The sequence below is a fragment of the Squalius cephalus genome, assembly GCF_949319135.1.
Source record: "Squalius cephalus genome assembly, chromosome: 8".
Classification (NCBI taxonomy): Eukaryota; Metazoa; Chordata; class Actinopteri; order Cypriniformes; family Leuciscidae; genus Squalius; species Squalius cephalus.
This window is the reverse complement of record NC_137129.1, coordinates 17,235,839-17,262,540: the sequence shown is the minus strand read 5'-3', so window position 1 is coordinate 17,262,540 and position 26,702 is coordinate 17,235,839. Positions and strand designations below refer to the sequence as shown.

Sequence of the window (26,702 nt, the reverse complement as noted above, 5' to 3'; positions counted from 1 at the left end):
ATGTTTAATACACATCTCTGTGAAGAGGGATTGTGGACCAATAAGATTGCACAATGACAGGGCTACCCAGTGCAACATGGCAAAAATGAAAGACTGAAGAACTAGCATGTGAAATATGCCTTTTTGCATCATACCTGGTTATGACATGGGATTGGATTTAGTTTCAGATCAAGGTATTATGACCAAAAAAACAAAACAGTTTTCAGTTGTTGGGCATGTCTGCACTGACCTGGTGACGGGGGCTGAACCTTGGCCTGGTTCTTTTTAGGGTCCGTGTTGAAGAAGTCGGGTGGAGGGTCTTCCCCTCGCTCGATCTTGCACTCAAAGGCGTAGAGACACTGGATGTACTGTTTCTTCAGAGAGCTGGCCGCACTACTGGATGTGCCCACATTTAGGTTAGTGGCTAATTCCCTCCACTTTTTATTCTTGTTCACCTGATAACAGCAGACAGACACAATTTAATGTCTGTGACAGGCTGAAGAGACATTTAGTGAACTCCAAAGCCAACAGAAATCAAAATAAGCATTTCATATGCAAATCACAAATAACTCCTAATGAAACCATTCTGTAATTTACAGCTACCATATCAGGAGAAGTTCATCTCCACACCTGAGTGAGGCCGCCAATCTCTTTGACGGACACGTAGAGGCGAAAGAGGTCAAGGGGTTTGCGGCCCACCGCAGGGAGATTGTTCATGCCCATTGCTTTCTCCTCAGCAAATGCAAGGTAACGATCCACCCACATTTTCCGCTCTGGTTCTGGACCGAGCTCATACAGACGGGTTATCTTCTCATTAGTGGTGGTAGAGGAACTCGACTTCTGCAAGGATAAAAAAGCAAAAATGGAAAAATGGATGCATATAGTAGATCCCTGCTGTTTAGTTATGGGGGAAAAAACATGCAATTTTCATAAACAGGAAGCACCGGGGGGGGGGGGGGGGGGGAGGGGGGCGGCACACTATCAATACACGGATATATCAACACTGTGTATACGTGCAATGTGCATTTCAGTGGAAAAGCATTTTCATTAATGATGTATAAAGCCAGGACTGCAGGGAGCAATTTCAAAACCCCTGAATGTGCATTCCACCCCATGTACATTCTCCGGCATTCACAACCCTCCCTACAGATGATCAGTCAAGCGCTGTTCACAAAGCTCAGAGAGGCCCATGTCCTTGAGCTTAAGAGGCATGTCGGCCAACAAAACTAAGGCCGAGACCCATTTAAATATTAATAGCTCTTCACCTTTTTTGATTCAGTCTTAGGAGTCCCATCCACTTTGTTATTCAACTTCTGAGATTGGTTGAGTTTGTCCATGCCAAACTCTGGACTGGGAGCCATGCCTATGAGACAAATTGAAAAACATTGTCATTGTGAGCTATCACTAGAAAACATCTAGAAAAATGTGCCGACAAAACCTGATGTGTGAAGAAAAACGAAAGAAAAATACAGGAAGTTCAGTGCTTACCTGCAGAGTTATTGGACATGTTGCCAGGCATGGGGTACGGTCCTGCTTGATTCATCATACCCTGCATGCTGTTCATGGGTGGTGCATATGGAGATCCAGCTCCCATCATTCCTTGGTTCATGTTGGGAAATCCAGGCGGTCTAGGAGAGAAACAAATTTACAAAATTTGACTTAACTGAAAAATCTTAAAAGGTATGAATGACTCAGATGATCTTCCATTGTCTCTTTCAACACACTGCCTTCACTCTCACTGTTATGATCTCATCTTCAGCTCTCACAGTATGATCAGACTGACTCCAGCTGTGCTCCCCCGGAATGTAAAATCTCTGCTGCAAGTCTGATTCTACCGGCAGTCCCTCCAGGATGTTATGGTTTTGCGACTGCAGAATTTAAATGTAATATCAAGCAAACTCTGCATTATTTGTCTTATTTCCACCTTTTTCTGCGAAAAAAAACATTAACCTGAGGGTGGGGAAACAATACTAGCTAATCGAAATCTATAATTCTGAGCTCAAACAAATGAATCAATACGTGTTCCAACTTTACTGATGCTGTAATGCAGTGAATTTCTTTGTAAATTGAGCAGGGATGGATCGACATATGGAGCACCAGGACTTCCACAGAGTCAGGGTTGTATAAAAGCGTTTAAAGAAAAGCGATAAATTAATATTTCCAAGTGATCTCTACATATCATTCACTCATGACATGCACTTGCCTATTATGTTACCAACCTGTTTGTTTCCAAAAGGCACGAGAGAGATTCAGCTATAGCCGCTTTCCGACCAGAGGAACCTTTTCACAGTTTCTAGAACTATTGGCTAAAGTACCCGTATGTTCCTGCGGTGCGAACACGCCGACTAGGAACGACTTTAGTTCTAGGAACTCCATTTGGAGGAACTAATTTAGCTCCTACTTCAGAGTAGGGTCTAAACCAGCACTATAGGAACTACCCATGACATTAGTGTACGCTGATGATCGAACGCACGCAAAACAACAGCACCTGCCATTTTTAAAACAGCTATATGTAAACACACAGATTATAGCCTATATATTTACTCCAGAAACTAGATACAAACATGGAAAACAGTGATATGGGCCTCTAAACCTTTATGCTGAAGAGAAAATCCAACGCAACTCTGAGGGGACCAAGTCAAACATGATTATGTATTTCTAATCAGCTAGCAACACTGGACATCAACCACACGGCATAGGCTAATAACTTTTTTTCATATACTGTGTACTTTCTATAACAACTCTATCTAATAACATGTTAAACAGTACTGTTAGACAGATTGCTAACTAATGAACAAAGAGAATGCGAGCACTGTTTGCTCTGGCGTTCTCAGCACCGCCAAAATAAAGGTCCGTCGCTCCGTCAAAATAAAAGTCGCCGTGCTTGCGTCACTCCCTTACCCCTCCTACCAGTTCCTATGGCCACTTGGCCAGTGCGAACGCAAACACCGAGTTTGGGGGAGAGTAGTTTATAGAACTGTTTAGAAGTGGACAGTTCCTATAACTAAGTTCCTGTAACTACTTGGTCGGAAAGCGGCTTATGTGATCATTCCAACACCAGAGGTTGTGTTAGACTTTCGCATTGTACGTAAAAATTCTGACACTGCAGCAAAAACTACTAGCTTAATGTGAATTTAAAACATTAGATACTTTTTGATACAATTTATACTACAGCAAAAACTACTAGCATAATGTGAATTTAAAACATTATTAAAGACAAGCAGTCAGTAATAAAATAAGAACATAAATTATAAATAGCACAAATAAACATAATAGAACAAAGTAATCAAATGTGAAATATCACTGCATATTCATCACTGTATAAGAGCAGTGAGTGATTTATTTGCAGGTTTATTAGACTGCTGTACCTTTAAGATCGAATGCACAGGCACAATATGAATATATAGTCTACATTTACTTGAGATATAACCGACTATTTTTACTAGGATACTCGCCAAGACAGGTGTTTTTTTACATATTCTTGTGTGAATTAGTCCGTACAAGCCCAAGACGTGAAAGATTTCAATTCAGTATCTGAATCTGAGACGCAGGTTTTCTGGGTGCGCGCTTCGGATGTTTGCATTCATGAAACTTCTGGACCTGCAAACGTCCTGTAATAATGCATGGAACCACTCGTTATACATAAATCAGGTAACAGTTCATGTTTTACTTACATATCCGATTTAGTTTTAATCCAAATGACACGTGTGCTGCATGAACAATCAGCAATCAAGAGCATGCAACAGAAGTGCGCTCTCTCTCTCTCTCTACACTATCAGTTAACATTAATACATACCTCGTTTTACTTTCTTTGCAATTGACATTACTACAAACATTCCACTGATGTCTGTGAAAAGGGGATGCGCTCGACAAGCTTGCGCATCTGTGTCGCTTACTCCACTGCGCGATTTTTCCCTTATCAGCTTGCGTACCACAGCTATAGGCGTTAATATATTTAGTTTAATTTTCCACTAATTAGATACATTTACTTCATAGACAGCTTTCTTTTATACCCCCATTATGTTCTCTGTTGTCTGTGTTTCTTTGTCTGGACACAAACACTGTACACTTGCTGAGCGGTATCGGTTGTTGGTATCAGAACATTTTTTATGAGTACGAGCACAAAACGGTAACCATTTATCTTGTTTAACATGATGCCATAATTTGCTATATCCAGCAAAGTAAACCATTAGACTGAAGGGCGATTCTCACAAAACTATTTCCTGCAAGCTTTTTTCAAAGTAAATGTAGGTGCCTTTCCAAAAAAGGCAGACTCCAAAAGGACAGCTAACCAAATAATACACTCTTGAACAAAATCTTAAAGGGGTGGTTCAGGATTTTCGACATCGGACCTCATTTTCAAGTGAGCCTGGTTGTTATTCATCAGTGGAGACAGTTTTCAAAAAAATTCATCCAGTCCTTACTTTTGGATAGTTCGCCTATGCTAGGCTAGCGCGAGTCAACGGTGCACACGTTAGCCTGCCATTAAAACAGTTTTACCCACTCCACAGTACACCAAAAGCAAATAAATTATAACGCCAGACTATCGATGTAAATGTCTGTTGAGAGAATAATGTTAGAAATCAAACTACCCTTTCATCACATTGTCAGCGGCAGGTAAATACACTTGCGTGATTGTTATGTAGACCGGCGCTCTCGGTTTCCTAGGTAACCAAATATAACTCCACCGCTGCTGTAGACTGCTTATAAATACAGGGAACAAATTATAACTAATGCAATGTGATGAAAGGGTAGTTTGATTTCTAACATCATTATTTTTTTGAAAACTGTCTCCACTGATGAATAACAACCAGGATCACTTGAAAATGAGGTCCGATGTCGAAAATCCTGAACCACCCCTTTAAGACCGGGGGAAACCTTAAAAATATTCGCATTTCGCGCTGGTGGATCGTAACCGGGTTGTAAGTACTGCTAAGTAATGCCAAAAGAAGAAACAGGAGCAAGAGACAAAGAATAGAGAGTAGGCAATTTATTGAAAACTGCATTTAAACTCAAACAGACTGTTCATCAGCTGATCAAAAGTTTACGGCCATAGCCCAAAAATAAACTCACAACAGAACTAAAAGTTTTAATAAAGGACTCAGTAGTGAGTAGCCCCAGTGTTTATGTTGATCACTTCAAACACTCATTTCGGCATGCTTGATGCGACTATTTCCAGGAGGCTGGTGGGAACGTCGCTCCATGTGGAGAAGATGGCTTAACAAAGGGCATCCATGCCCTGGAACTGACGTCCGTTTTTATAAACTTCCCTTGCCATCCATCCCCAAAGTTCTCAATGGCATTTAGATCAGAGGAACACACTGGATGGTCCAAAAGATCGACGTTATTCTCCTGGAAGAAGACCTTCGTCAGGCGTGCATTGTGAACTGCAGTGTTGTCCCGTTGAAAGACCCAGTCCTTACCGCACAGACGAAGGCCCTCAGTCAAGAGGGATGCCCGCTGCAACATGTACACCTAGCCAGCCGCCGTTTGACGCCCCTGCACAACCTGAAGCTCCATTTTCTCATTGAAGGAAAAAGCACCCCAGATCATGAGGGAGCCTCCTCCACTGTGCCGCGTAGAAAACATTTCCGGTGGGATCTCCTTGTCATGCCAGTAACGTTGGAAGCCATCATGACCGTCCAGGTTACATTTTTTCTCCACCTTTCAATGCGTCATGTTTGGTGCTCCCTTGCAAATTCCAAATGGGCAAGTTTGTGCCGTGGGAGGAGACTTGGCCTTTGAAGACGTTTTTTGTTCTTTAAGCCCTTCTCTCACAGATGACGTCTTATGGCTATTGGGCTGCAGTCAGCATAAGTAAGGGCCTTAATTTGGGTCGAGGATCGGCCCATGTCTTCACAGACAACCCATCGGATCCTCCGGCTCAGAGCAGGTGAAATTTTTTTGGGTCTACCATTAAGTAAAATGACTGTCTTACTGCGTCCAATCTCGGCAGCGATTGCGCGTTGATCAGCTGATGAACAGCCTGTTTGAGTTTAAATGCAGTTCTCAATAAATTGCCCATTCTCTATTTTTCGTTTCTTCTTTTGGCATTTTGATGCAATACTTACAACGCGGTTACGATCCACCATCGTGAAATGTGAATACTTGTAATGTTTCCCCCAGCCTTAAGATTTTGTTCAGGAGTGTATAAGGAGTCCATATAATTCATAAATTTATGCAAACCAAAGCACACAGATTAAAAAAAAGACAGAATTCAGTGTATAGTATGTGTACAGTGCAACAGCAAATAGCTTGTTTAGAGATTTTTAGCACTTGTTTACATTTTAGACATGTCAAGTTGGATCCTGAACAGGACCACATGGAGATGCCCAAAAAAAACTTAAACCAACTGCCTTGACATGATTGCATTATATGCCTACTACAGTACACGGATCCATTCAGAATTACTAAACACAGCAACATACAAATGACAGATAAAAACATTACCCTGAATGTTTGAGCAAAAACAACGTGAATGTACTAAAATTTGTCAATGCATAAATGCAATGTGCGATCAAGTGCATCAAGAGCGCACATTCACGGTTTGGTTTGTTTGCGCATCAATAATAATGGACTCACGCGTGCTTACTGTACGACTCCTGTACGTTACTGCAATCGTATTTACCTTGATTACAATTCGCATCCATCAAAACTTTACTAGCGAGAAGCTGGTTTGCTTTATCCAGCTGAGAAATGTAGTTTGCATATCATCTGGCCATGGTGGGATGTTTTGACGTTCCGTTCAGTCTGTATTTCACACAGCGCGACGCGTGAGGGCTCACACTCTTCAGAAACAATCACAGAGTTTGACAGAATATTTAAAGCGAGAAACACACTGGAATGAATAATTCACTGAAAACTGGCCATGAGTCACTTTTCTATCTGACATCTCTGATGAAATGAGCCTTGTTTTCTTTACCTACAAGCACTGTTTTTGGACTGATTGTTTGAAAGAATTTGCTTAGTGGATAGTTGAAAACTTTCAAGGAGTTTAGCTGCTTAAAATTATCCAATCGCAAACAGAGAAGCGAAATCGGGTTAAGGGGTTAGAACAGAAATTTCTGCCAACCAGGGTTACAGGAATTGTGTCATTATAGATGCTCAGTTGGAAAAACTCCCGACTCCCAAGATCATTTAACTGAGTGATGCAAATTATGTTAATGACAGTTTTGAGTGCTTCATAAATATATTTGCGTTATTTAAACGCGTCAAGGATTTTTAATTAGACTGCACACTTGCTTGAAGTCACGTTAAAATATTTTACGCAATATAAATGGCTATTGTTACTGTATATGATCACACTCAACTACCTGCTGATGGCAACTACGACCCTATAATCAAGCATTTTTTAAATTTGCATTGACAATAAGTGGAATGGACTCTTGCGTGAATGGTACTGACCAATGAGCTTGTTCTCACACTGAAGAACTGGCATTGTCAGGTCAGATCCAAACTTTTTTTTTTGTCCAAGAGGGCCTGTATTCTGCACGGCACTTCTCAATGAGTTTAAGTTTAAAAGCAGCATGTGGTGCACTCTACCTGTGTATGGAGTTGGATGGGCCATGGTGCATGCCCGCTGCAGCAGGATCCTGAGGCTTTCTGTTCATTCCCGGTGGTGGACACATTCCAGATGCCACCTGAGGGGGCATGCCGCCCATGTTGGGGGCAATGCCAGGGCCGTATGGCCTCGTACCCATCTGACCTGGACCCATGCGTCCTGGAGGCATCCCTCCATACGGCCCCCCTCCACCCTGCCCAGCCATAGGGTTCATGGAGCCACTCATGCCAGGACCACCTGGATAGTTCGCATTTGGCATGCCTCCATAACCTGGTGGTCTCGGGTAACCTGTTAAGTAGATTTTGAGGTTAAGGTAAACTAGACTAGAGTAATAAAAGTGAAATTTGTTTTTGATGTTCTTAAAAATCATCAGTCAAATATTTAATCAAAACAAAGCTTCTCACCTTGAGGTCCATACTGGGCACCCTGCGGTCCATAGTTACCCATGGTGTTGTTCTGGGGGAAGGAACCCATCCCACTATGCATTTGGCCTCCAGATGATTGCCGTGGGGATAAAGTTGACCCGGGTTGAGGAGAGCCGTATGGCATCTGAGGGTTCCTCATATATACTGCAGAGAGCGGACACAGTTATGCTGTGGTTAACTAGCCTTGACGTTAATTATTAAAAACAAAATAATATTTCACTGTAAAATAAAATAAATATTAAAGATAAATATAATTATTTTATTTTACATTATTGAAAAACTGTAAAATTACAATACCAATATTTTTTTTTAAGATTTATTTTTTGGCGTTTTTGCCTTTTATCATAGGACAGTACATAGACAGGAAGCAAAGTGGGAGGGAGGGAGGGAGGGAGGGAGAGAGAGAGAGAGAGAGAGAGAGAGAGAGAGAGAGGGATAGGATCGGGAGCCGGGAATCAAACTTGGGTTGCCTGAAGCGCAAAGGCGCTATATGTCGGCACGCTGCCAATGAGGCACACAGCGCATACATTTAATTAAATCGCAGGCTTTGTGATTTGTAATCACACTCACCCATTTCACGTTTTCAGTTTTATTTTGATTAATAGTGCAGCCCTTAGTCAAACTGTAAAAATCATAAAATGTCACAGTAATTTAAAAAACTATCAAGACTCACCTCTATCCTGACTCATGGAGGAATGTAATATACCATCCGATTGGACACTCGAAGGTCTGGGGGGCATTTGGTTTCCTATAGGTGATGTAAACAAAGTTTTTTTTAAAAATTGGGCAACTACTGATAATCTAAGCAAAAAAAAAAAAAAAAAAAAAAAAATACTGCATTATTAAAATAAATTATATAAGTGAGATTCCCACCAGGCATGGTTCCGGGTGAGAGGGGTCCCGTGCGCGAGGCCGGGCCGCTGGCGGGGGAGCCCACGGGTGAGGGAGAGGGGCCACGGATACCCGATAGGTGAGGAGAGGTGTGGGGAGAGAACGGCGACTGTGCTGGGTTGCTCTGTTCACCCTGACTGCTGGACACACCTGACGTGCTCACGCCCGGGCTCAAAGCACCCTCTGTGCCTGTGGGGAGATCGTCGATGGAGCCCGACAAATCCTGCACAGGAGAACAAGAGGAAATGAAAAAATGTTTTTAGTGTTGTGTGATAAGGCATGCTTCACCATTACTGTTGCTTATTCTAAGCAATCTGAACAAACCCCTGAGTCCCTGTGCCACACCATTTGTGCTACAGACTAAAATCATGTGATTTAATCGAGGTGTGCTAGTACTTTCTACAAAGGCCCAAAACATTTTTAATGATCTTGCGTTCGCTCGCAAAACATTTGCATTCGCTGTAAAAAAAAAAAAAATTCTTATTACATAATTCTATCAAATTAATTGTGAAATATTAAAGCCATAGATGAGAGCCATGATAGGCCTATCTATATTTAGACCAATATCAGTCTCTGATTAGTTGTTTTTGCTACTGTCTAATTCACAAACAAATAACAAATACTCCACCAGTGGATCTTCCACAGCTGTTGTAACTTTTGTTTTATCTTGTGCTGGCCAATGTTACACAAAGCTCCTTCGGAACACCTAAGCAATGTTATATCAAATAAGCATGTATAAATAAGCATAAGCAATATAGACCTTAGTCAGGTTAGCCACCATATTGAATTTAATGCAGATAAAAACTAGGTTAACAATAGCACACACTGTATCAAGGTCCCAGAATTTCTTCAGCATTTCTTCAGCTGAACAATCGGATTGTTTTTAAACAGTACAATCCATTGAACGCACTCTATTCTATTCATTACAGCTTTGTTTTCATTCCTATCGAAAATATAATATGACGCTGCCCTAACTAAGGTCTATAGTTATACTTCAAGCATATTGGGACAAGTTTCTTACTTCCATTTATGGTTACTACTAACATAATAATAGATATGTTAAAACCCTCTCCGAAATGTTTGTCATCGCAATTTAAATCTTAAAGGAATAGCACAGCCAAAAATGAAAATTCTGTCATCATCATTATCATTCTCATTATAAATGTAAAAACTAAAAAGACATCTGAACAAAAACGAAGATATCTTTAATATTCTCACATCATTTATGTCCATACAAACAACATTATTAATATAATTTGTATATCATAAACAAATATTATAATATTATAATAATATATAATATAATAATTTCATATTATAATTGAAATAATATACAATCATAATCGGCCTATAATTTGTGTATATGGGTCATGTAATCTGTGTATGGCCGAACACTGACTACAGCAGCAAGCCTAATGCAGCAAGCAAGCGTGTTTATGTTTACCATATTTGATGAGCATTGATCTATGTTTATGTGTTAATAAAAGCCTAAATTAAATCTGTTCATCATATAAAGTGACTGTATCTGATCAAAAGACCTGGATTAAACTGTTTGATTCATATGGATTACTTTTACAATGTCTTTGTACTTTTTGATAAAGGCTGCACGATCATGAAGAAAATGTATGATAACTGATGCGATAAATTATGCAATATTCGATATGCCATACGATAATGCTTTAAGTGTGTAAAATGAATTTACATTATATTTAAAAACTGAAAGTTACATAACCAATATATGTTTCACATTCTTTGTGGCAAAATAAAGCGTCACTACAACTTCTGAAAGTGAACAGCAGTGCTTTTGCAAAACATAAGTCGTAACAAATCTGACCGTGTCATTTTGACATCAATGTAAACAAAACAAAATACCTATTTAAATACCAATGACTCTCTTCAACTTGGCAATATAAAATTATATCAAGTGAAAAACTTAACATCAAGAACACCCAGGTAACCTGAAACTAGGGATGGACGATCAGTTATTTTTGTTATTTTAATTTACCTTTGTTATTAAAAATAAGAACAAAAGGGGCAAAGTAAAAACAATAGGACAAATATAATAATGCAGCCCTATTTTTGATGCATTAAAGCTTTTTGGTTGCCTGAACTTTCAATGGATGAACACAAACAATGAGAGAACATTAATGTCTTAATTTGTGTTCTTAAGATGAACAGAAGTCTTATGGGTTTAAAACAACATAAGGGGTAACGAATTGGCTACTCAAAACATCCTGACCAGTCCCTAATAGCAAAGATCTGGATAGCATCAACAACAAACTAGCATTGTTGCGTCAAAGTTTTGGACAGGCAAACACTTCACATTTTCTCAAAAATAAATCTAGTTGCAGGGCAAACATCAGCGACATTTACACAAACGGTGCATAACAAATACAACATGACAAGTATAAAATAAATAAATAAATAAAAAGAACTATTAGATATGAAAAATGTTTGCTCAATATACATGAAATAAACATGGATATTTGGTGCTACCATGTGTCTTTGATTATTGATGGTTTTGCCCATTACAGAACACTGGCTGCCTGAAAGCAAGCCTGAGCAAAATGAGCAGTGAGTTCATATGGGGTGTGATGCTGAAATCAATCTGGCAGTCAGTCATAAAGCCTCCCAGCGGAGGAGTTCGTGTGTGTGGGAATATTTACACACTAAACTGTCGTCACGTGGAGCGCATGTGTTCAGTGAAAATTTGCAAGCTCATCTGCCAGTCAGATCAGAGAGGGAAAGGGAAAAAAAAGTGGGAGTGGAACGAGAAAAACACACACACACTCAAGAGCCCGACTGGAGCTTAGCCAAGTATTCCCATAGAAATCTCACACTCGCAGACTGGCTGCGGCCCCAAAGTCGGCGGTTTTGCACTTGAAACGGCGCCCACTGCTATTTTTGGGCCGTGACCTGCTGGAGGAACCCTAGAGGGAGAGACAGGAGGAGAACGCTGATTCAGGCTCCTGTTTTAACTGCCACACACACACTTACTGCATCCATGGAGAGAGTTTGTATGACCCAGGTCTGCTCTCCTAACAGGAAACAATCCTCTGTGGATGTGTGTTAATGTTGGCATGTGTGCGTCTACTAGGAGATTCCTGTGTATATGTGACCCATGAGGAAGGTGTTTATTACCCAAGAGTGTATCACTGATCCCAAAGAGAAGGCATTAATTAATGGAGACCCTGAGGACAGAAACTGTGACTGTGTGTCTGTGTGTGTGTGTGTGTGTGTGTGTGTGTGTGTGTGTGTGTGTGTGTGTGTGTGTGTGTGTGTGTGTGTGTGTGTGTGTGTGTGTGTGTGTGTGTGTGTGTGTGTGTGTGTAAAAAAACTAACCCAATAACAAAATCACATCAAGGAAACTTCTGCAATTTACCAAAAGAACTGTTACAAATTAATTTAGCTCAGACACGAGTTTATGTCTTCACAGAACTAAATTAAATCAATTAAATGAATGTGGAAAGTGCAACGGATGAAAAACACAAGACTTTTCAGGAAGCATCATGGGACTGATGTCACATTTATATGTATGTCTTCCTATATATTAAGCACACACAGGATCCGAAAGCACAGAACTCTGAAGATGTCCAAGGACTTATAGGAGTTTATTAGCCTAATAATTTTAACTAGTTTGATAATGCATTCAGATATCAATATATCATATAATTTCAGCATGATTTAATACATTTTACCATGCATAAATCCATTATTAGCAAAACTCAAACAGCCAAAAATCTGTGTTTGATCTCCAATGATTACATAGCACCTATTCAGCAACAGTCCGGACCTTTGTCAACAAATATATCTGGGTGCATGTAACCTGTTCATTTACATATATTACAGACATTGCCAATTTTCAACATGCACTGTATTGTTACTGTAAGCTATCTATTAAATTTAAGAGCTAAAATGCTAGATTATTGTGACTTTAATATTTAATCTCAAGTTCAAACAAACTGGGAAATACTGAAACATCCAATCCTCTTCAAAGCCAGCCCGTTCTATCACACTCACTCTTTTACTGTGGCTCCACACAGGCACACTCTGCTATCACAAGACCAGTCATCTGACTGATGGCTGAGGGTTTCTTAACCCCTTCTGTCCTGACAGGAGAGTCACATGAACTTGTCTGACCCCGTGATCTCTAAATGTCAGGGAGTCACGAAAGGTCAGACTGGGCTCTCCTGACGACACAGAGGTCAAGAGTAGCAGCTCAGTTCAGGGCATGAGAGCAGCATTGAGCAACATGGTACACTGTCTGAACACAGCAATACATCATACTGTAGCATGCATTCACAGACTGACCCTCCAGCCTTCACCTCTGCTTGCCTCTCCTATTGTTCACTCTCTGGCTGGGTTTCAAAACCAATTCAAAATATGTGCATCTCAAAGCTGGAATACACATTTTCAGGCAGTTTAAAATGTTTTATGCTTCTTTTTTTTATTTGTTTGAATTATTTTTACATGCTTTATTTGTTACCAGTTTGTTTACCTGATCAAAGCTTTAAGAAAACACTTTAGTGACAGTGCACCATTTACAACTATTACAACTATTTATTGAAGAAGTGTTTTGTATGCAAGGAGGGAGTGAAATTAAAGTATTGAAAAAAAGTGTTAAGTAAAACAGTTTATTCAGTTCAGTGCTGTTGCTATGATTGTCAAAAACAAGTAAAATAAATATTGGTTCTGTATCGGTTATCAGGCACATAAACATGCAAATAATCGGCATTGGTTATTAAAAAAAAAATCAATATTGCTCAATCTCTAGAAATTTGTCAATAACCAGCCAAGTCTATCAAATCAAAACAAAGAAAATGCAGTTTGTTTAAAACACATCGGTTTGTCGCAATAAGATTTTCATAAGCAAAGGACTGCACTCTAAATATAATCTAAATATATTTATCTTAAAACAGGCCAGTGAGTTGTGATGCAAGGCAGCCACGTAGTTTCACAGACATCATAGTGGAAAAACTCAAGGATACTAACTGAACAGAAATACATTGATGTGGCAAATGCTGTTTGTGAGGTTTTATTTACCCCAGTCACAATGAGGTGAAGGAAAATCCTGTCAGAGGTAAGACAACGTGCAGAGGGATGTACGGTAGGGCTGTCAACGAATATTCTAAATTCGAATATATATTCGAATAGTTTGAAAATTAATATTCGAATGTGGAAAAACACGCCCGCGGTAACAGAGACGCGGCTGCTGCTTTGCGTGTGGGCGCGCTGCCTGAGGGATCAGGGACAGGTCATTTTATTTAACGTTAAACAGAAACATTACTAAAGTGTAGGCTACTGTACTGACTGAATAGATATTGCATTAATAAGGTAGGTTAGATACAGCATTTTTATACACTGTCTGCAGGCTTCCACTGGTTTGATTATTTGCCGTTTCATGTCAAGGAAAAGTTCCATGTTTACCACAGCACAGCTCGCTCGGAGCATTCAATGTCGGTTCTATATACTGTAAAACTTCAATTAATGTTAATAATATTTGTTTCAATCACTGAATGAAGCCTGCTATATTTGGGACAAGAGTCACGACCTTAAATTGCTTGCACAAAACTCTTGATCAGCACTCAACATTTGCTTATATTTGTTGTTCATTTAAACCGTTATGAACCGCAGAGCGTGACGCCTCATTCGCGCCGCAAGACCTCCAGATGCGTGTAAACGCGTCTTTACATTTACTTAACATTGAAATCACTCGCGCCAGACGCTCTTTTCACGTTTGGTGTGAACGCAGCATGGGTGAGGGCGAGAGAGAGAAAGAGTGCGAGCGAGCGAGAGTGAGGTCTGCGGTCTTGGCCATTAGTTGATTTTCTTATTTTTGTGTAGGTAATACGTTGTCAAATATGTTTAAACTTAAATAAACTACCTATAAGTAGTTATGTCTCTTTGTATTCATTTGTCCTGTTAATGAGCGTCATTGACAAAATGCGCAACCAGATGTTCGAATAGGTCGAATATTCGTGTGTTTTTTAGAGGGAATATTCGAACGTAATTTTTTATCAATTTTGACAGCCCTAATGTACGGTATAGAATGCAGTCACAAGTTGTGTCCCAAATGACACACTCTACGCTTTGCACTTGTACTATGCCCTAGTATGTACTCAACTGCCTAGTGTATAAATTGTGTAAGATTATTTTGTCATCCAGAATTGGAGTCTTAATGCAAGGAATCCTCCAACAGTTGAGTAAAAGTCCAATGTTCAACACTTTTTCAGTTAAATGAGTACATCATCCAGGTATTTAAAATTCACTTGTTATTTTTGTGATTTTCACTATTTACTACAAAACGGCACAGAATAGTGCATAAGTACGCAAACTGGGACGCACCTACAGACTCTGTCTGACCCTTTCTGGCTCAGGATGCTATCCACTCCCTCGCCTTTTCCTGTTCACACACACACCCCCATTCATCTGTTGCCAAAACAGTAGAATGAGGAAAGGCAGAGAGGGAGGGAGGAGACAGGGACAGAAAAAAGAAAAGAAAAGAAAAAACACACACACGCGCAGCTGCATCTGTGAGGTTGCCATAGCAACTGTCTCCACGTGCTTGACACATTAGTGCAAAGTAGAGCACCCCCTCCCCCTCCGCTCCCATTCTCTGGTGCTGAGGTCACAGTGCATTCACACACACACACAGGCGTTCACAGTCAACACAGTCACAGCATCACAGTATCTGGATGAGCAACGCATCTCGAAGACGTCAAGTTAAAGCAAACCCAAATACACCAAGACGGACGTGCGCACACACACATACAGCAGATTAATTGCAGATTATCAATACACACATTTTTGCTGCTCACACCAAATCAGAGCAGTACAAACATCTCTACCCAAGTGAAGGAGGACCCAAGTACAGTGTGCTGTGTCTGTGCAGATGTCAGCCATGAGGGGGCGCTACCAGCCCACTGATTGTGAAAGTGACGGGGATAGAGAGAGAGAGAGAGAGAGAGAGAGGGCCCTGCCTCCACCAGCGGCCATTACTGCCTCACTCTCAGCACATACACAGATACTCCTCTCGCAAAGGCAAGCATCACTGCTACTATTGCTCATATTAGGGTTAGGGATGTGCACAAAGGATGTGATCAGGCTTTAGATATGGCTTGAATGGATAGCTTGAGACGAGAATACCATACAGATTTATAGGTGGGCTATTTTGACTTGTCAGTAAGCGAGCGCCTAAAAACTACAGAACAGCCTAGCAACCACCCACACCACACTAGCAAACGTCTAGCAATGCGCTGGCAACCATTGTGGCTGTGACGTCTGCATGGGCAAGCACCACTCACCAGGGCTGCGCAATTTGGGGAAAGTTAGCTATTTAAAATGTAATGTCCTGCAAAAAAAACAACAACAAAAAAAAACACTGCAAACCTGGAAGTTTTTTTTTTTTTTTTACATCACAATTTTGCCTTTGTGATTACTAATATATATATATATATATATATATATATATATATATATATATATATATATATATATATATATATATATATATATATATATATATATATATATATATATATATATATATATAATTACATCAAGTTACATACTAATAAAAATAATAAGAATTATAATAAGAATATTATTATTAATATAAGATTATTTTATACAATAATAGGGCTGAAACTAAAGGTTATTTTGATAATCGATTAGTTTGCCAATTATTTCTTCGGTTAATGGATAAAAAAGGCCCGATTTTGTTTTTCTTTTGTTGACAAAACTACTACAACACATCCTGCCCAATGCTGTCCTTCAAACAAACGTGCCAACTGAATGTTATGAAAACATATATATATATATATATATATATATATATATATATATATATATATATATATATATATATATATATATATATATATATATATGCAAAAGAGAATAAAGATAATAAAGAAAAAGAAAAACACAAACTCAGCTCAGTGTTAACAGATAAGAGGAATGTTCTGCAGCAACACACACATTCACACTGTCTGGACACAGTAACCTGCTGTCATTTCTTTATCCTTATATTTATATTCAATTACATGCTGTTATCTCTTTACAGTTACTTACTACTCTCATAAAATACTTGAATTACATGTTGACTTTTAAACCTAAATTTAACACCCAACAACAGATATTTCAGCGGGATGAACATTTTTGCACTGAATATTAATTGTCTCCCTCTCTAATATGTCTAGGGCTGTAATCTCCCAGTCGATTATTTGGTCGATACGTTCTGGCTCGACCAAAATTCTGATTGGTCGATTTTTTGCCGAGTTCATTTCATCAGTTTTGCCGCGTTCATTTCATCTTTTTTTACAGTCTATGGTTTTGCCGCGTTCATTTCATCAGGTGGAAAGCACTAATTGCTAATGGGGGTGTTTTCAGAGCACCCCTGTTTCACAGGTAACAGTCTGTTTTCAGAACACCCCCCTTGTTTCCACTTCTTTTGGATTAGCCCAAGCCACTGGAGAAGAGCGACAGATTGAAGAAAGTAGGCAATTAGAAGGTTTGCTGAATATTATTTATTTCATTGTGAGAGCGTTTAATTCATAGTCAGTCAGTCAGTCCTCTTCTACCATGTCAACAAAGACATCGGCAGTGTGGCAGAATTTTTTCAAAAGTTAAGTCTATTCGTGTCTCAGCCGCGAAGCTGAGCTCCACAGAGCGGCTGCACAGAGCGGCTGAAATGATAACATTAGTGTCTGTCAGTTATTATAATACATATGACAAAAACAATTGTCTAAATTATGTTGCATATGATATTCCTCAAAAGTTCTTGTGATGATATCACTAGTTGACAACATAGTACTATTTTCGTAAATCATAGGCTCTGATATTGCGCAGGTGCATGTTATGCAACGCTGTCAGAGCCGACAGACTCGTGTGTCACTCATTTCAGTGCAAAATAATTAGGTCAAAAACGATTTAATATACTGCAAATAGCCTACTAGTTTTTTATGTTTCTTTATAATTCATTTAGGCGGACACCAAGGCTACCAAGTACTGCGCACAGTGCGCAGCTAATTAATTTAACGTTTTTTTTCCTAACGTAATTTTTAGTCGATTTTTTGTCGAAAATTTCAGGACTTCAGTCGACCAAGATTTTCTTTGGTTGATTACAGCCCTAAATATGTCCTTGTCTGTTTAACGCAGGCTGTCAGGACGAACCTTCATGCAAAATGGAAATACTCATGTGAATTTGTAACACTGACAGATAAGAATATAACCGTAAAATAAAAGTTTTGCGCTGAGGAAACGTCATACATTAAACAGCACACATCTGTCAAAGCACCTGACAGGACAAGCCATGTTAAACATTACACTAAATGCATTAGTTTGAAGATTAAAATAAAGAATTCTCATGTTTTGGGCAGCTTGGATCACATACCATTCCCGCAGCAGCTCACTCTGTCTTTAGAAACATTTTGTCCATAGAAATGCATCACTCAGTGCTGTAATTTGAAGCGACTGGCGGAAGTTTTCCATGCACAGTAGGGCTGCACGATTAATCAAAAAAAAAAAAAAAAAAAAAAAAATCACGATCTTGATTCAAACATAAATGCGATCTCATTTCTTAATGATGCCGATTCACTTCCGTGTATTCAGATCATGCTGCATTCACGCGTTATTGGTCACTCACACAATAACAAAATAGGGTTGTGACACCATCATGATGCCACGCCCCCCACCGTGTCAGACCAGCCCAATCTCACGGCAGTTCGTGAAAGGTCACGTAATTTAATCTATTGATTCGTGTACACTGGTGGTTGGGAACGGAACCTAGCTACCTGGCTCTTTGGCAAAAATCATGTGGCTCGCAAGGTCTCTCACCCTTTATCAACAAACGATAAAAAAATTAAGACACATCAACAGAGATCGGCTCTCTGCAGAAAAAGCAGCCAATTACAATTCCCTTGTTGTACTACCGAAGTTAATGAAAAGTGTATGATAATAATAATAATATTCAAGTTGTACCGGCAAAAGTGCGTGTTCAGTGCTGTTCGCGAGTGTCACGAGTCACCACAGCAATCAACTAACCACTTACGTTTCTGTGGTAAATTGTAACCTACAGCTCCTGCACTGGGATTCAAGCCAATAGAACAGCAGCGAAAATGTAATAGTAGGCTATATAAACTTTAATATATCCTTTTATTGAAACGGGTGCTTTGCTGTGCTTTTACTTTCACTTTTGCCGCAGAGACAATTTTATGTCCTATAAATGTGTCGTATTTTTGATAATCCGCGCAGATTTCAGTTGATGATTCTGTTTAAAGCTATTAATAACAAATCATGAATGAAAGAGAAAGAAAAGAGCAGAATGTGCTTTATATTGAAAAGAAATATTAAAAACACGATAAGTCGCGAAAGAGAACTCCGGTTTCGTGCCTAAACGGCCAAATAAACAGAGAAATATTTCAAAATGCCAAGTCGAGTATTCCCGTAAACACAGTAGATGTAGGCTAAGTACTATGTACATTCTGTGCCAATTGGAGCAAAAAGCACAGGTTCTATTTAGCTATTTTTATTTATTATTGTATATGTTAATGTTCTCTTATGTTCAACAACATAAAGCTTTAAAATTATTCACTTTAAGGGGAAATAAAGAAAAGAGACAATTTTTTGTTACTCCTGTACTTTATTATACTGAATGTCCTTTGTTTTTTTGTTGTTTTTTTTGTACTTGATTGCAATAAATTTTGGTTAAAAAAATGAGAATCGTGTAAGAGAATCGTGATCTCAATTCCCATGGAGAAAAATCGTGATTCACATTTTAGCAAGAATCGTGCAGCCCTAATGCACAGTGTCGATGATTTTCATTATCGATTAGTTGTTGCAGCCCTATATAATAATTATATAATAAAGATATATAATCTGAAATACTGAAAACATCGGATCATGAGCTGCTTGTGGCTATGGTGCTGTGCATCAAAACGTGCAGTGTGTATATTTTATTAAAAAGGAGCGATTTTTTATTTTTTTATTTATTGTGCAGCCCTTCCACTCACATTGTAAAGAGTTACAAGTTGCACTAGCTCAGAAAGACATTGAGAAGAAAATAAGCGATTTGGTTTCATTTATTGAGCTTTGCTAATAGCTGATAACTCACTTTTCACACTCCATGGTCATATCATCACGTCACCCCAAATTACGGATCTTTCCAAGGGCAATTTTCTTGTCTCAAATACTCAACAAATAAACTGGTTGTTGCATTGCATCTCATTGTTTCAGCATCTTGTGCCAAGTTATAAATACTCTTGTTAAATCATGCATTCTATAAAAAACACTTCAAGACCCCAGGGGTCTTGGCACTGCGTCCCATGTGAACGCCCCCTAATCCCCTCTGGAGTGCTGGCCCGGACTGAAAGTCACCATGAACAGTGCAGGCGCAAAATTGCTCTTGGATAAATAAAAATAAAAATAAATTAAGCCTGTTTTGGCACATCTGTGTATATTTGTTACTGAATTTCAATCATTGTGAAATGATTTTAAGTAATAAAAAAAAACATCAAGTCACAAAATAAGTTTGCTAGTAAAGACTGCTAATTGTGTTTCTCTGATTGGTTGATCTCTTTTGAATATTATGGGTAATGGAGTTCTATACTGGGGTTGTTTCTCAATTCTAAGAACGGACTTGTGTTCTCGTTGAGACCAGTCTTGCTAGGCGAACTTGGAAGGATGCGATCTTTGTGAGAATTGAGATGTGCTGCGATCTTGTTGCTCAACTGACCGTCCCAGCATATCATAAATAGGGTTGGGTACCGTTTGGTTTACGATACCGGTGCCAAATTGATACTTTTAAAACAGTACCAGTGCCTAAACGGTAACCGAACTGATACTTAAAAGAGCCACAAAATGACGATGGATGACATTAAAGAACGTTTTGTTTTTTTTAATTGAACAATATATTAAAAGTGTAAAGTATACTTATATATAAAATAAGAAATACAAAAAAACAACTTTACATAAATTCACAATAAAACCTAAGCCACCTAATCCAACTACAATAATTTAACACTAAATAAGTTACAGTACTAATAATAGGCATTAGTAGAGGAATGCATGCAACCACGATATTCACTTTTTTTTTTCATGAGGCTATGCCCTTGTTTTGCACTTTGTGGATGTGTATTGAATGTTAAATAAATAAATAAATAAATGATAAGACGTGTACAAGGTGATTTGTACAGGGGCTCCATGGATTTGCACTTAACAAGCCTAAACAGACACTGAACGAGAGAGATCGACTTAGCGCGTGCGATAACCTGTGTCTGTCCTTCCGGTCAAGTCATATATTCATTAAAAAAAAAAAAGTTTTGTCATATCATCCTTTTAACATTTAAGGGTATTTCCCATGAATGGCGTCAGCGCTGGAAAATTTATTAAATCAATGCCATTGGTCTCTATGAAGTGAAGCATCAGTTTCAGTGTTGACCATGCAGTGCACTGCTGCTCAGCCGAGCCTTGTAAAGTGGCGCTCAAAGGTAAAATAATTTCAACACCTTGTTTCATTACATTAATCTTTGAATGAATCTGCGTTGTTGAACGTGTTGGTTGAATGAACGGTTTAACGACTCGCTCAAAGACAGTCCCTTGCCGCCACCTCGACAGCTCAGGCATTTAAGTGGCACCGAAATGATGGACTGAAATCTGCGTTCTGATTTGGTCCGGTCCATACCGGTGATATAGGTATCGGAATAAGGTTTCGGTACACCATCCTAATCACAATAAATACAACAATCACAAACAAGTGTCATAACCTATTAAAACATTTCTTTCATATTATTATAGACATTGCTTTTATATATTTTGATATCTGTTTTACTTTACCACATGTATTTATGAAAATGAGTAGCCTATGTGTTACTTATGTTTGGTCAATGTTAAGATTCTTCTTAATATGCAAACAAAAATATTGCAGGCTTTCTTTAGGTTATCACTTTATTAAAATTAAGCAAAACAAACGGACAAATGTTTACTTTCACCAGCCGTCACTTATTTGCGAGCTTGCAACGGGGGGAATCCCTTAAGTGAGAACGAGAAGTTTAAAGCTTACAGGCTTCCGTACTTTGACTGCCACGCCTCTTCTGGAATTTGTAACGGTTCGATTCTCTCAAGTCTGCATTCGATGCATCCTCGATATCCAGAACACATCCGGGTACTTTCATGAGTCCACTGTACTTGTGTTCTTGAGTACTGAAATTGAACTATGACGGTTGATGATGACGTAGTACAAGCGAGTTAAAATCACACTGACTATCGGCTTTTACGGAAACGTATATCATCACTTAACCTCAGAGCTCCTGGCGTGTCTTGAAACCTCTTACACATTAATCACTACAACTCAATTTTTCCCTAGGGAAAATGAATGGGATTTTTCCGGAACCTGACTGTTGCGCTATATGCCATGGTCACTCTCTCTAAGGGTGATTGAATGTCTGTGATTGGATTTACCAGTAAACCAATCAAAGCTGGAGCCATAGAGCCAAGGGCTGCGTCCAAAAACGTAGGCAGTTGAGTTGTTGCCTCACTGCCCTATCAAACAATGACTTTGCAGGCAGCGTTTGCACATGAAGGTATCGTACGAAACTGATTTCAGGCAGACTTCTGAGGCAACGTAACAGTTTAATGATCTATAGCAAAATAGAGAGTTTTGGTGAAAACCAAGAGAATATTTAATTAGTACAATAGTAATTTCTCGATAGAAATTGCATCAAAAGTGGAAAACGTTGTCAAAAATGTACATTTACACACAAAGTGACCACCAACCGTAACTTTCAGATGCCATCTTTGTTTATTAGCTCAACTGTTTCAGAATGGAAAGCACAGGATTGTGTGATATCAAAGGAAGCAAAGGACACATCTATGCTGCCTTCAAAAATTGATCAGATGAAGGTATCTCAAGAGACAGGAAGTGAAGTATTCGGACATGCCTTGATGCATCATCTGAAGGCAGCCTTTTTAAGCTTTCAGATACAGCCAAAGTCTGATGATTACTCTCAATGTCTTTAGGTATTTATCCAAAATTTTTGGTTATAACTGTACCATATAAAATATGTTCAGATTACCGTAACAACTAAGGGTTTCCACAAGTAAAAATATCCTTTAGTGACACTTAATTTTGTAAGCCAAACGTAACCACATCATATGGGCACCACCGTCAGAGCTGCAAATAAAAACATCTATTCACAAGCATCTGGACTAATCCATCTCTCTCTCTCTCTCTCTCTCTCTCTCTCTCTCTCTCTCTCTCTCTCGTTGGGGAGGGGTTCTCTGTATGAGTGCATTAGGGGGTCTATTGTGTGGGTCACAATAGTAGCGGGAACCACAGATGCTTCTGTAAGGGAGGCAGCCGCCCAGTCTGGGTGAAAACAGAGGGAGAGAGAAGGGAGGAGAGGTGGATATTGGGGGGCTGGGTGTCTGACAGAGGAAAAAAACAGCCTGTCTGCCTCTTCTTCTCCAGAGCAACGCCCCTCCCACAGAAGAGCGGCCCCAGAGTCAGAGCTGAGCAGAGCAGAGGGCCGGAGATGCGGATACAGCACAGAAAAACTGCTGGAGCTGTAGGCCGAGAATAAGAGACGAGAGAACTGAGATTTGCAAATAAGGATAGGAATCGTAAGCAACTTAATGGGATTCTGGTTTCAAATCCACTTAAGGAATTGTTACAGACCCAAAATCATTAAGTATTTGTAAGATTTTAAGTACTAAATACATTAACCTGGTTTACATTAACATATCCTGGTTTCACAGACAAGACTTAAGACTAGACACAGACTAATTATCTTAACTATATAAGAGCAATTGTTTTGTCTCAAGATGAACACCAGTAACGTTTTTCTAAGGCACATTTAAAAAAGCTACTTAAATGTCTTAAATGAACTAAAGCCTTAATCTAAACCCTGTCTGTGAAACCGGGCCTATGTATATGAAAAAGAACAAACATGCCTGAAAAGTAGTGTAGGAAATACTGCCATATAATGCTGCCTTCATGTGCTATGGAAAAGATTATATTTTCCACTTGTGAACTGGTATTTACCAGTGTGTTGTGTTCAAGTGCTTTTGTTGTCGTAATGTAGTACCCGCAAGGTCTGTGTCAGTAGAGTATCTTTTTTATCTTTACAAAAAAAACAAAACAAAACACCGTAAATGTGGTGCTTTCTGATGATTAAAACATAATTAATAATTTAAAAAAAATAAAACGACATAAAATGATTAAATATGAACCAAGGAAAATGCGGCGAAGTTGAAAATTGAGTGTTAACGCATTATATTATAATTGTTAATGACACAACATTGTATAGGCTACAAAAACTATCCGCTAACAGTATTCACGACTCTTGCGTTGCTCTCCGCCATTTTGAAAAGGTCAAAGGTTATCTCATCTCGGCAACTCGTGCATCAAAATATTCTACAAGCTGCCCAGTGGAAAATACCACATGAGGGGGTGTTCATGTGCATTTTCCACGTCGGCTTTTGGTATTTACCATAATTACCATAGCACGTGAAGGCACCATAAGTACGGCTTTCTAGTATTTTAGTGCGATGTTTCTTCTGCATTTTCATATATTTCAAATCATATAACAGTTGCAAATTTATATCTGTATAATAAAGTTATTTATGTAGGACATTTTTCAATACAAAATCTTTCAGGCAAATAAATTCTTTGCAAATAAAACGTGACCCCACCTAAATGATAGATTATACAATGGGCTTTGAGATACATGATAAATACTGAAATTAATGATTTTATTGACACTACGTTTTAATATTTAGCGCCAAAAAAATAAAGCGCCTAAACATTGATTTTAATCATCTCTGGTTTACTTTTGGCACAGAAACACTTGCTGATTCTTGTATCATTTGGTTCAGAAACATCTTTTCTACAATTAGAGAGAGCAAACAGACAAACAGCAACAATCAGGTCAGTCTCGGGAAAGGCAAGAAAATTGCAACTTGGATTTCTTCGTGTCATCACCGAAATTTCAGGAACAGCTTATTTGTTTTGTAACTCCATATTCTGCCAAGATAAGCATCTTATTTTAAGGATATTTTATGCATGCTACGTGTCGAAACAGTTCGGTTGTAGGATGCCGATGCATTGGGATGATTAATTCCCTATCTGACATGGCGGCACACGAAGAGCGAGGAACAGAACATGGCTGATTGTTTAAACAGTTTGTATGCTATACATTTCAGTGGAAATGTCCCAAATTATGACATAATCGGTCTTATAGAGGATTACTTTCTGGAGGATAATGGTAATTATCCTTCGTTTCAGTTTGTACAAATAGAACATCCACGAATGACAAAACGTTAAGTGTTATATATTAATTAATTTATATATGTATATTTAATGACATTTTCTACTGATATTTCATTTTACTAATAAAGTTATACAAATCTTTACAGTGAACTGACTTTGTAAATCAAGTTCTTATGGTACCCAGAATTTGAGAATATGTATATTAACCATAAGAACTTGATTTACAAAGTCAGTTCACTGTAAAGATTTGTTAACTTTATTAGTAAAATGAAATATCAGTGTAAATCAAGTTCATGACATTTTCTACTGATATTTCATTTTACTAATAAAGTTATACAAATCTTTACAGTGAACTGACTTTGTAAATCAAGTTCATGACATTTTCTAAAGTCAGTTCACTGTAAAGATTTGTATAACTTTATTTGTAAAATGAAATATCAGTAGAATATACATATATGAGAATTTTCCCATAACTGTCATAATTTCACTGAAAATGGTTATATTTTCAGCTGTAATGTGGTATATGGCATATAGTCAGGATAATTATGATTCAAATGCATTGGGGGGACAAAAGTTTTTAAAATTAGCTTGTTTTTACATTGGAATTTCTCAAGAACATGATTTTCTGATGATGGTCTAAGTCAATATTAAAGATAAAGGTTATATTTTCACAGAATGTTCTTTACATTATGTAGGATGATTTTACGTAGAAAACCGTGAATCACAAAAAAAAAAAAAAAAAAAAAAAATACTTTAGCTAGGTTTTCACAGGCGGTGTCACAAATGTACTTTACCTCATTTGATTATTTTCTCTTTTTTATTTGGATGTTGATAGATAAGATTATTTGTAGGGCTGCACGATTTGGGGAAAATGTCATTGCGATTGTTGAGGCCAATATTGCGATATGCGATTGTGATATAATAAACAAATGGTTTCATGAGTCAACTTGCGTGGTTCTCAAGGAAAATGTACACAGATTAGTGATAATGCTGAAATATGTGTTTCAAACTCAACTCAAACTAGCAACAACAACTAAATGCACAGTGTTTTCAGATTAAAATAATATTTTTTTTTACAAAATGAAATAGACATCTTTGCATTACTAAAAACTTGTAAGTCTAAATAGTACAATAGTATAAAATAAATAGAATAATAAATAAGAACAAGTATGCTCAAAAAAATAAGATAGTTTGAACATTCAAACAGGATGTGTATTGTGATTGTCAAAACATTTGGTAACTAAACAGAAATTTGTTAAGTTTAGTGACAACATGTTACAATGTTTACATGGTACAATGACTGGTAGGCTACTGTTTTTTATTATTGTTTGACAAATTTCACGATTTCAATTCAAATCTTGTGATTTGATTCCGATCTGGATTCAATATTGATTAATTTGGATAAATATTAGCGACAGTAGATACATATAAATTATTTTCAAGAAAAAAACTCACCTAATGCTGTAAACATACAGAGAGCCCTGTCAGCTGGTATTATTATTAAAGGTTAAAAATAACTCAAATTAAATATAATGTGTTTTTTACTAGACTATAACAACAACGTTACAATATTTTAATG

At 38.3% G+C, this 26,702-nt stretch overlaps 1 protein-coding gene across 1 annotated transcript in view; it reads right to left on the bottom strand.

Annotated features, from left to right (window-relative positions):
* arid1ab (AT-rich interactive domain 1Ab) overlaps positions 1 to 26,702 on the bottom strand; it is a 90,736-nt gene that overhangs the window by 12,254 nt on the left and 51,780 nt on the right. Inside the window, exons 5-12 of the mRNA XM_079878708.1 lie at positions 8,839 to 9,079; positions 8,639 to 8,713; positions 7,945 to 8,109; positions 7,522 to 7,828; positions 1,468 to 1,607; positions 1,245 to 1,342; positions 610 to 819; positions 230 to 434 (exon numbers count right to left, since the gene is read on the bottom strand). Of these exons, the coding sequence (XP_079734834.1) occupies positions 230 to 434; positions 610 to 819; positions 1,245 to 1,342; positions 1,468 to 1,607; positions 7,522 to 7,828; positions 7,945 to 8,109; positions 8,639 to 8,713; positions 8,839 to 9,079 (1,441 nt within the window). The remainder of the gene's footprint in view (positions 1 to 229; positions 435 to 609; positions 820 to 1,244; positions 1,343 to 1,467; positions 1,608 to 7,521; positions 7,829 to 7,944; positions 8,110 to 8,638; positions 8,714 to 8,838; positions 9,080 to 26,702) is intronic.